Genomic DNA, 12,049 nt, shown 5'->3' on the forward strand with positions numbered 1-12,049 from the left:
CCACAGATATTATGCTTTCGTCCCTTGATATAGGAGCTTGGTAAACAACTACTACTACTACTATTGAAGTCAATAAGAGTCTTCATATGAGGGACTGTGCTCTCAGTCTTGCTCACGCATGGGAACAATGCAAAAATGAACACTGCACTAGAAAATGGTGAATGTACGATGATGCATGCTGATTGTTAGGCACAGTAACTGTCATATGCACAGACTCAACACTGTCCCTCAAATTAGAAGCAGACAATCATGAAGTGACAAACAGGGACCATTTCCCATTTACACATGGTTGTGCGTGCTCTTAATCCTTATTGGGTTAAGCAGCCCTCAAATCCAGAAGCACGTGAAATCAAAGGATTAAAGTGCATATGCTCTGCTGCCACAACTAGTTTTAGGGAACAAATACCAGTTCAAGACTTCAGTAGTCATGTGAATCATGATACAAAAAGTGAACTATATTGGTATCATCATCTTCACTATACATAATCTGAACACAGAGAGTGAGGAACATATTTGTTCAAATGCATAGCTGCACAGATAAGAGAAACAGAGTTGCACCAGATATTATTTCAATTTGAAGAATTTAGAACAAGTAGGGGAATTGCCTGGAATGAGACACAATATGAATAATCTAAAAGGTGTGCTAATATTATCCTTATCATTATATTACTTGACAATTAGGTAAGTGCTACAGAAACATATCAATGTTGCTTGCAAAACCAATATATGTAAATAGTTGAAAACCATCTTGTTCTTACCCAGAGATTCCATCATTTTTTGCTCCTAATATCGAGTAGAAATAAGTTGTGAACCTGTAGACAAAAACAAACATACCAATGCACTAACATCAGACAGTGCCCTGGAAAACTGAACCACAGAAATGAGTGCAAGTTCTTTTAGTGGCACTGAGCCAGGGTGCACATTCTGGGAGTATTTTATTATCTGTGCTTAATTAGTTTGGGACTGTGTTCTGATCAAAAGTGAGAGAATGAGGCCATAAAATACAGTCCCTTATTTTGTGGATAAAAGCATGGATGTCATCACTTAAAGCATGTAAGAAATCCAATTAAAAAGATTTTCAATCTTTCCTAGCAGAAGTAAAACAAGTTAACTCTATTCCATCCAGATTTATAAAGCAGATATTAAATGACAGGTAATTCACAGTAGAGAGTTACATTCATGTTGGTCCTAAACAATGAAGGTTTCTATGATTGAAAAAAATATAGAAATTTCTTTCTTGCCTCTTTCAGTTTTCTTTTCCCTTGTTTTCTTTTACCCATGCAAGTATGGTAATGCTGCAATTCTATACACAAGTACATGTAAGTCAGAAAAAGAAAATCTGTGCCCCTCTAGCCCCAGCCAGCAGGGCCAATAGCTAGGGAATATGGGAGTTGAAGTAAACCCTCCCAAGTGTTAGTACTTACTTCTGAGTAAGCATGCTTAGGATTGTATGTTCATTTGAAGGACTGTTTATTCAAGCAGTAAAACAAACCCTCTCTTTTTTAGGCAGTCCTTGGCCTATCTTAAAACATAGCAAACAGAAAGCAAGGAAGCATTCCCAACAGGTCTGACTCTCAGTTTTGCTGTCCCCTCCCCAACAATAACCTTTGCCTTGCACTGTTCCAAATGAAACAAAAGGAACCCGTCAAGTCATGCACTAAAGAAAAATGTAAAGATAAACATTTCCCTAAACCACAGATATTTCCACATTTCATCTGTCTGTTCCCACACATTAGAGCTGCCAAACTTAATTTTCAGAATTCTGTGTTCTGTTCTGTTTCGTTGGCATCTCAAAAGACAATGAAGGGCGCCTCAGTGGGTGAAGTCAAACTGCTGTGTTAGTAGCAGCAAAGTGACCTCCCTGGGGCACAAGCTTGTGTATGGAGGTCCTGGGCTGCCCAAATGACAAGACCTCTCTTTCAGCCTCGTGGATATGGTCCGAAGGAAAGCAGAACAATACGTTTGGCACCAGCTTGGCTGCAGGAGTTGCCAGGAGGAGGCATACAAGGCACCATCCAACCATTTTAGGGACTTCACTGCAGGTTTGTGTAGGGTTTACTCCTTAGCCTTTTCTTCTCCTGAAGATATCCTGCAAGGCAGTGGATATCCCACAAGGCAGTGGAGGTTTAGATTCAGCATTATCCTTCTCCTAGATGAGCTACCTTCCCAGGTTGACAAGCCTCATCTACCCCTCACTTCCCTCTACAGCATGTGCAGAAACAGTCTTATTGACCACTGGACCCACTACCAGAGCCTGTCTTCACATGCATGGGAAGTGCCTAATTCACTGAGGATTTAAGACCTATTGGCTACCCTCATCTGGTTTAGCTGACCAGTCAAAGCCATTTCCTGGGGTGTGGGTGCTGTCGCATGCTGACAGCTTCTAGGAGCTACAAGTGAGAGCTGAGTGCAGGGTGGAGACCAAAGGTGGCCAAACTACCCCAGAAGGAGAATGACATGTCACCAACCCTCCTCCCTAACACACATAAGCAACATTGTCAGATCCAATTCTCAAGAAATCATGACAGGCTAGTATTGCAAGCATGTTAAGGAACTGGGTTAAACTGCAGTGGCTTTCAAGGATTAGCATACATATGAGGAAGCTATAGGTGTTAGGAGATGACTTGTCCTAGTACTGACCTGATCCTAGGCTGAAAGTGCAATAAGCCTCTGTGTAATTTTCTCCCTTGTGTCTCTTTCTACTATCTCTATGATTCATAAGTGAAATGATCATATTGAAGGTTGAGCAACTGAATTTAATGTAATGTGAAATAGCCCATAGCAGCCTTTTAAGGTAGGAACATTAAGCTTAAGCCTTGCACTGAAATTCTGTAGCACTTAAATTTTTAATTTTGTCCGGATTGTACTCATAGTTTTGATAGCTAGTTGAGAGATAAAACATTCAAATAAAAAGACACTTTGAATGACATGCAAATCTGAACTTCTGACTATTCCCTTTGTATTGACCTAGTTTCTTTCAGTTGTAAAAATCCCATTGAAACCATCATCTGAATAGAATATTTATTTATTTTTGCTTTCTCTGACCTGCAACAGCTGCCTGTGTTGTATAAGTAGACTCTTGAGAAGATGTGAAGAGTATTAGTCTCATTTGTTCCACTTGGAAATAAATTTGTGTTTTGATGTTCAGCCTTGTGGGTTAGATGTTAATCTGGAACAGTCCTGAAAACTACCTACATCAATTTACTGCTGCTGTATCTTCCGCACAAGGTTAGATATGCTGAAACACTGTAAGTTTTACAACTGGATTTAAGTCTGAATTTTAATATACTGCAGGAGTTTTACAGTTTTAAAATAATATATATTAGGACCCCCTTTGAGAGCACCTGAAATGGCACAATGTTGGTTAATAAATGCAGCACTGTCTGTCTATTTACGAGAACTCCGAGGCTCTCCTCCTTCCCATATGCCAAATCATGTATATACGATGTGCATCAGAAGTATTTATGAAATTCATAAAGAAAATGGAAATAATAAAGTGAAAGGGGAAGAAAGTTTAATAAGTAAATTACTTTGCAACAGTTTCCAAAAAAGTTGACACAAGCTCCAGGAATTTGCCAGCAGCATCAACATAAAACAGTAAGAAGTCCAAAGGATAAGGACATAAGCTAGCAGGTAGCTTATACCAATTTCTCTACGGCAATCATATGGCCTATTCTCTAAAACAGCACATTTCTTTGTACTTTGTACTTAAGAAGTACGGTGCACCCTTTTCTCCACTTGACTGAAGCTTATATCTTCCTATGCAGCCCAGTCTACAAGTTCCAAACAAGCACAAATGCCTCTCCAGTAATTAAACTCCTGGATGCATAAACAAACTCTGATGAGCACTAAATTATTAATAATTGATAATATAGACCTACTTTACTTGCTTCAGCAGCTGTGACAGACGACCACTTCACCCGGAACAAATATCACTTGTAATTACATGTACTATGACCCTAGTCACAACAGGTATCGTCTTCCTAATACACTATTTTAGAAAAGAAATATTCCATCAGATTCTACCTAAACTTAGCTGCGAGCTATCCTACCTGGCATGTGTTTAGTAATCCAATCAATTCCAAGATTTTTAAGAACAGTAGTTGATTAAGATTTTTCATAAACAGTAACAATAACTAAAACAAAACAAAGGATAACATTTATAGCTGGCAAGATAAAAATTACAACTGTTTTGAAAAAACAGGTATATTGCCTCCTTTAAAGAAAAAGAGAGGAATCTAATTAATAAAATAATGTCCCTGTTCTTAGTGTCTTGGCCTGTAGTAAATTACTGTGAGGCAAGGAAATCGGTCTCCTATTTTCAGTAAGTAGGGACATAAGGAATTTTTAAAAAGGGACATGAAAGCTGACTAAGCACAGAGGGGGGTGTCTGTTTGTGCTTAAAAATTATGTTAATAGAGATGTAAAGGATATTTAAAAAACACAATTTTTTTAAAAAGTCTACTTTAAATTAGTTTATTAGTATGTTAGCAGGAATACTCTAAAAGCTCAGACATCTTAAAATATCATGGAAAAGGCTAAATATGAAAGTCCCTTTGACACTAAATTTAAGCCTAATAAAAATAGCACTTCCAATTGATACATGCTATCAGTTTGCTTATTACAGTATGCGCAAGATTTTACAACATTTTTAACTAGTTTATATTTATACTTTTATGCAATATAGTAACTCATGAAATCTGAATAGTTTATTCTAAAACAGAGAATATTTACAAATTTTGGGTTGTATCCATTGCTGCTATTCCATTCAGTCAACAGACTTCTGCTTGCACAACAGAACTTCGCCCCCCTCTCCCCTGCAACCCCCACACATTAAAAAATCTGCTCCAGAGGGTTGGGGGATCCTCTGGAGCAGATTTAGGGGAGTACAGGGAGAGAGGGGAGCGAGGAAAGACTCCTACTGCATTAGCTGTGCAATAGACACAATCCCAGAAGAACTAGTTTACCTACTGCTATTCAGGGACGCGGGTGGCACTGTGGGTTAAACCACATAGCCTAGGGCTTGCTGATCAGAAGGTCAGTGGTTTGAATCCCCGCAATGGGGTGAGCGCCCGTTGCTCGGTCCCTGCTCCTGCCAACCTAGCAGTTCAAAAGCACGAAGTGCAAGTAGATAAATAGGTACCGCTCTGGCGGGAAGGTAAACAGCGTTTCCATGCGCTGCTCTGGTTCACCAGAAGCAGCTTAGTCATGCTGGCCACATGACCCGGAACCTGTACGCCGGCTCCCTCGGCCAATAAAGCGAGATGAGCGCCGCAATCCCAGAGTCGTCCACGACTGGACCTAATGGTCAGAGGTCCCTTTACCTTTACCTATTCTACAGATACTTCTGATATATATTTTGTCTCTCTCTCTGCACTATTATCGTCTTTACTGATGTTTTCATACCAAGAAGTAACATAGCACTAGCAGTTAAGCCCCAGAAGTTTAGGTGAGGGGATTTATTTATTATAGGATTAAAGCCCCGAGTTTCAAAAAGAGAAAAACTATCAACAAAAGTTCTTTTTCTTAACACGACTATTATGCTGCTTCTTTTTCTCAATAGGACTATTATATTGCTTCTTTTAAGTTCATCTGAGAAAAAACTGAACATTAAAGTAAGTAGGAACTGCTGCTAGATGTGGCCTGGTTTTATGAATGGTCTTACCCTTGGGAAAATGCTGATTCATACTGCTATAGCGAGGCTGGTTTTGCCACACTGCTTCTTGCATCTGGGGTAGACACATACAATTTAGGAGTTTGTGCATTCTGACACATGGGGCACCATACACAGCCCATCAACAAAAGGCAGGAGCTGGCCTGTATATAGCAGCCTAAGTCTCTGCACTTTCTGCTTCTCCTAGCACAGGGGCACCAGCTAGTCCTGCTATTTGATACCAGTATGGGAGTAGCTGATAGCTTTACTGGCTGAAAGGGGGGGGTGTTGTGCTTTTTCACATACCGGTACTTCATACTGGGAAATTGGTTTTGGCTGATTCAAACAATCAGTTTGACCGATGATTCAACAGATTTGCATTTGCTTGTTTGGCTAATACTACTAATAGAATGTTTCAGTCATGTAGACTGGAGTCTGGACAAAATGTCTGATCCTTGGCAAAAGTCATGTTAAGGATTTTGAGGCACCTGAGGGTAAAAGCATTTACGGATGCTTTGCTTTCCCATGGCTTCAAATCATACTGTGTCTACATTCATGTTTGCTTGCTTGTTGAAGATCATTTAATCAATAAATGTCCTTTATACTCAATAGATATATCATGTCTTCACTCTGGTGGGAAGGCAAAGTCTCTCTGTTAGGAATAAGGCAACACCAGCCTCAGTTGCAGATTCAATGGCCTACTGTAGTCATATTCTAGATACCTTTGTGAGCGAGTTACAGAGGAAAGGGATGGAAAGATACATCAGCACAGCAAACTACTTTGGGGGCTATCCCCAAGTTCTCATTATCATCATGATGCAATCCTAACAGTATTGGACCTGCATCAAAAATATGTGTAGGTGGAGATAATAGGTTGGATTCAGACTAAGTTACCAGCACTTAGGTCCCAGTGAACTCACCATGAAAATTTAGTAATGACTTAATTCACATTGATTTCAACAGGACTTAAGCACAACGAACAGTATGGACCAAGCCAGGCTCAGTGCAGTTGTAATATCCCAAATAAATGTCGCTATATTTTTGATTCTGTACAACACAGCATTAGTACATTATTGCTACAAATCCAGCTCCATTTTTCACATTATCAGTTTCATAATTTGCCTCTAAAATTTGGACCTCATCCCTTTTCTTTCTTACCCTTCAGTTTTGTTGTTTGTTTTTTTTTGCAACGAACTGTCAAAATTTTAGCTAACCACGGAATTTAAAATGTGAGATTACGGAGTATGTTAGCCCATTTACTTCAGTCTTTGCTGCACAGTGTAACATTACAGAACAACTTTATAGCTCTTAAATCTTTGCACAGACAGTGGATCACCTTGTGAAGAAATAAAACCTTTAAACTGTCCTCGAGTGCTTCCACGGTTAAAAGCCACACAATTCAAATGTCAAAAAGGTCTAACCCTAAAACATTATATATCCCCAGGTTACAGAGCAGATTTAACAGTTTGCACAAACTCATTGCCATAAAACCCCCAAAACAATCAGATTCTGCCGCAGTTTATTTCCTATCTAAGAGTATGCTCACATTAGTGAAGATATTTTTTTAAGCATAGGGGCAATTTCCCCACACTGTGTTTCTGAGATGTGCACTGAGCGCTGAGATGTTCACATTAGAGAGAGGGTGGGGATGTCTTCCCCTGGCACACACAACCTTTTTGGTTTCCCTGCCCCTGCAATCCCAATAGAACTCCTATTTATTACACTGTCATCTGTGCTTGCATGCTTATCTATGCCTGCAAGACAGCTGTTTGGATACGTTCACATTGTTGCTTACTCAGCATCCTGCTTTCCCATTGGTCTGAAGCCGGTTTGAGGAGGGGGGAGAATGCACCAAACAGCAGTATTTGTCAAGAAACCACAGGATCGATATGAATTGTCACTAACGTCATGTGAATGCAGCTTCAAAAATTAGAAGTGGGAGTGAACTGGATGTGGAGTAAGTAACAAGTAGTAATATGAATATATTCTGTTTCCTAAATAGCTATCCAAACCTTGCTAGTGCTGCAGATCAGAAGTTAATTATCTAAAAGTGCAGACTCTGAGGAAGCATGCAAAATTACTATTTTTGGAAGCAAGGCTTTCATATCTACTGAATTCAAAATTTATAATTGCCACTGTGTACTTGATAGTCATGTTTATTGGGGGGTGAATCTACCATATAAGGACTGTCAAAAATAATCCCATTTAAAACTCTAGTGTGGGATCAAATTAGTTGATATGGAAATTTGTTCTGTTCTCTAACACCCACAAGTCCCAGAACATTAGTCTGAAGTGCTGGCATGAATAAGAACCATTTGTCAAATATGAAAATTCACAAGGTTGTCAAGAGTTTTTATACTGAACAATTCAGAGGTGTCTTTTTAAAAGTTTTGCATTGCAGTGGAGAGCAGTACTTTAATATGAAAATGCACGTATCATCAGATGGCTTCTAGTTGCAAAGAAAAATCCAATGTAATAGCCTAAACTGAAATACTAAGAGTTGCATGTCATTTTATACTGACCCACTAAACATACAAAAGAATTTAAATTCCAAAACATGAAACAATTAGTGAAGGAGAAACATGGAAAAATATATGAACATAATTTAGATTGATTATCTTAGGCAATGTTGTTCCTGCATGTTTGCTCTGTCTAGGATACTTTAACTGACTCTGAATCTGGACTTTATGGACCACTCTACACAAGACATAATCAAGATGACCCTTTATAGAAGTAGAAAAGAAAGAAAGAAAAAAGGAAAGGAAAAAGAAACCTCTTTTAGTACGTATTTAATTACAACATTAACAGTTACTTGCCACCACCTCAACAATTTTAAATAAATTTGACTTCCATGTATGCCTAGTTATTGATTATAAAATATATCAACTGTGCATTCTAAGACCGTTTATGGGGAATTGTCTGTGCAGGGAAGTCCCATCTCTTTACATCACAAGGAAAGCTTACATTTTGATTCTTTCTTATTATGGTGTTGGAATTCTATCTATCAGGCTAAGCTATATGTGATGTTAAGTGGCATGTGTCTTTCCTCTGTTGTTTTCTTTTCTTACAAAGCGCAACAGTGGAGGCTGCAACTGCAATGAAAGTTCAGCCTGTGGTGTGGCGAAGGGAGCTTTTTCACCCTTTTCACAAATAGATTGGTTCTTTGCATATATATATATATATATATAGAGAGAGAGAGAGAGAGAGAGAGAAAACTTTTTTATCTATCACCTTTTATGTATTTAAGACGTTTGCCACATTTTTGGAGCTGATAATAATTGTTAAGAAAGCTTCAATTTGAATTAGCCTGATCCTCCATTCCCTTTCCCCTTTCCTTTTTTATGAAGAAACCCTTCCGAGACCCCATATTTAAACTTCCCTGGTCTCCTTGCTGGCCTTTGTAGGACCAACTTGGCCAGTTAGCCCTGGTGATCATTTGATGTTTACTGACTGGGTCCCCCTCCAAATGACCCTGAATTTTTTAATTTTATTGACATTGATACTGCATTTATGTTGTATTTTATGCTGTTTTTAAGTCAGTTTTTAATCAATGTTTTATATTTGCTGTTAGCCACCCTGAGCGGGGTATAAATAAAAATTTATTATATTATTATATTATTATTATTAAAGGTCCTGTTTACATTTTTAGATGAAGAGGGCAAAATAAATTGAGAGAAATCAGCCTTGAATGCTGCCTTTTATAGAAACAAGGAATTCACAAAGAATGGACACACAAAACAGAAAACTGTGATGGTAAACATGCAATATCTTATGACAAACTGTGACAGATTGGAACATTAGAACTATAGGCACATCTCTGTCTTCTAGTGGACATTTCCAGATATTGCCTTTCAGCAAGCTGCTTAAGGACCAATAAAGAGCATTTTGTCAAAAGAAAGGCATCCATTTACTTCACAGAGCTTTGAATTAAGCTATTAATCAGTCTATGTTTCCCATCTGTAAAGTGCCTTCCAGTAAGATTTTGCAATCAGCAGTGAGGCACGGGTTACAGCACCCTGTCTACTTACTGAAAGAATATGGAATTCTTAGCGCCCTGTCAAATGGTCATATTTCTTAAAAGGCTCAAACTGAGAGTTATAGCACTGCCATCCTTTCACTTGTTTCTTTTAACCTGCAAATCCTAACTCCAGCAGACATGGTTAGGATTGAGCTGTAAATCAGTATTTCAGACTACAGTGTTGCAGAATATAACAGGCAGCTTGCTAGTTCTTTATTCTACTCATTATTTACTTACTTCTTCATAGTGGTTTCAGGGGAAATCGGCAAAAATTTGTGGAAGGAGAATGAAGGACAATCACCACGACACTGTATTTCACAAGCATGTAATAGCACATACTTAAATCCATCCACAGAACATCACCACCAAACAATCCAGTCAAAGTGAGAAATGTAGAATGGAGTGGTAGTGAATATCAAAAATTTTGCTGATTTCAAAATATAAGTTATTACTGTGCACCAGTTTTAATGTTCTGGAAAACAAAAGAACTCCAGAGAATTTGGAGTCTATCAATGATTTTCAAAACTTCCATGAAGCTTGGAAGCTTGGCTGCCAAGTACCAGTGAACATTATGCAGAGGATTCTGCACACTCAGGTCACATGGGATACTAGGCAAGTCTGCTGTGCTTCACCGTTTTCCTCTGTAAACTAAGAGTACACATTGTAAGGCACAGCAGATAGTGGTGGGGAATCTCACTTTAGGGGAAGTTTAACAGCCATTTAACTCTTGCCACTGAGATACTGACTAATAATCTTTATAATAAACAACAATTCATACTTTTAGAGCCACTATACTATATGAGCTAAGAAACCATGTCCAAAATCTAAAGCACCATTCACACAAGAGTCCAAACGCTCTTTAAATAACATATTACGTATGTTGCTGGAACTTTCTCCTTTAGGATTTTTCTCCCCACCATATACCCCTGTCACAAGAATTATATAATCTTTGTTGCAATTTAAATAATTTATTTCAGGACCTTTCCTGCATATTTACAATGAGCAACTGTTTCCTCTATATGCCTGGGTGTCATCTAAGTATTTTTTTTTAATAACTTTTTCTTTTCTTTTCTCAAGGTTAACAGTACTTATTACTTTCAGACTTTCTTTCAGTACTTATTTCTTTCAGGACATGATTTCTACACTATTTACCATGAGCACAACTTTCCTATGAAAGATTCTTGGGATGCTTCAGCAATCCTGTTTCCGAATTGAGTCTTTCCTTACCACAGGTGTATGGAGAGTGGAATTTTTCTTTACAAAAAATCCAGAGTTCTTTAGTGCTCCAACATCCAAATAGAGCTACTGCATTTGCAAGAAGTCCCCATTTCAGCCAATAAAACTGACTCATTAATGCAAATAACCATATATGTGGATCTGTGCTTCTATTGAAATGACTGATTGGTAACTGCTGCATGTTAATTAAATGCATTAGAACAAATGCTAAATCAAGGTTTACCACCAAGTTGGGGAACTTTTTTCTATGTAGGACATTGACCAACAGGAGAAGTTAGGAAGGAGCAGTTGCCGGCTGTGATGTCATTTACTTTTATAGAACCAAGTTTCCATGTAAAGCTGCTGTTTAGAAAGCAATGAGATTGCTACATGTGCACTGTAACAAATTAATGCATATATATACTTTGCCTCATGATGCTGTGAAAGACTGCTGACTGAAGATCTGAGAATCTACATGGTTTATTGCTTTTCAATTAAAAAGATAACATATAGAGTTAAACAGATTTAGAAAAACTGTAATAAAGAAGAACATATTGTGTTATATCTAGAAAAGAAAAAAATGAAGGCAAATTCTTGATTTAAAATGAACCCCCTTAACAGTTCCTTTGAAAGGTAAGGCATAAAGCCCGGCTTTCCATGCCTAAATTATACCTGCTTTGCTCCTCCCCACTCACACTGGAAGTGTTACATGATCCCAACAAGGGATCCTCTCCCAGCAAACAGACCTCTGTAGCAAAGAATCCATACCATACATTCTATCCATTAAACAAAACAAAAAACCAAAAAAACTTCAGACAGGTTATACACATCCTGCACTATTGCTAATGTTCACTGAGTACACACACACAAAATCAAGAGGCTTGAGGGAACCCAAGGGCTTGCACAAATATAATAAATCTTTAGCAGGGGTGGGGGAATCCTAATGAGAAAAAAACTGAGTGGGCATAGAATGCTGATTGATTGTTGGGGATGGGGACAGAAAACTAAGTGGGAGGAGGAACTGAATGAAATATTGTGAAGTAGGACATGACTGAATGAACAGGAAAACTCCCCATATATTACTGAAGGTCACCTTGTTACTGACTAATCAACAACTCCCGATCTGTCAGTATTACAACCTTTCTTTAGCTGGTGTTAGATGC

General features: G+C 38.3%; 1 protein-coding gene across 14 annotated transcripts in view; it reads right to left on the reverse strand.

Moving 5' to 3' along the window:
• The window catches only part of LRRC7 (leucine rich repeat containing 7), a 169,669-nt gene that overhangs the window by 149,252 nt on the left and 8,368 nt on the right, over nt 1-12,049 (reverse strand). For 12 of the 14 annotated variants that reach the window (XR_008331018.1, XM_053392085.1, XM_053392074.1 and 9 more), the window contains exon 2: nt 759-812. The exons of 1 other annotated variant lie outside the window; for it this stretch is intronic. Coding sequence is in view for 11 of the 13 variants with exons in the window: in XM_053392085.1 (XP_053248060.1) it covers nt 759-774 (16 nt within the window). In the remaining 2 variants the exon portion in view is untranslated. Of the gene's footprint in view, nt 1-758; nt 813-3,881; nt 3,903-12,049 lie in introns of those variants that run through there. One more of the 14 variants, XM_053392073.1, reaches the window with a different exon arrangement.

Source organism: Podarcis raffonei, chromosome 6, assembly GCF_027172205.1.
Source record: "Podarcis raffonei isolate rPodRaf1 chromosome 6, rPodRaf1.pri, whole genome shotgun sequence".
NCBI classification, from domain to species: Eukaryota; Metazoa; Chordata; class Lepidosauria; order Squamata; family Lacertidae; genus Podarcis; species Podarcis raffonei.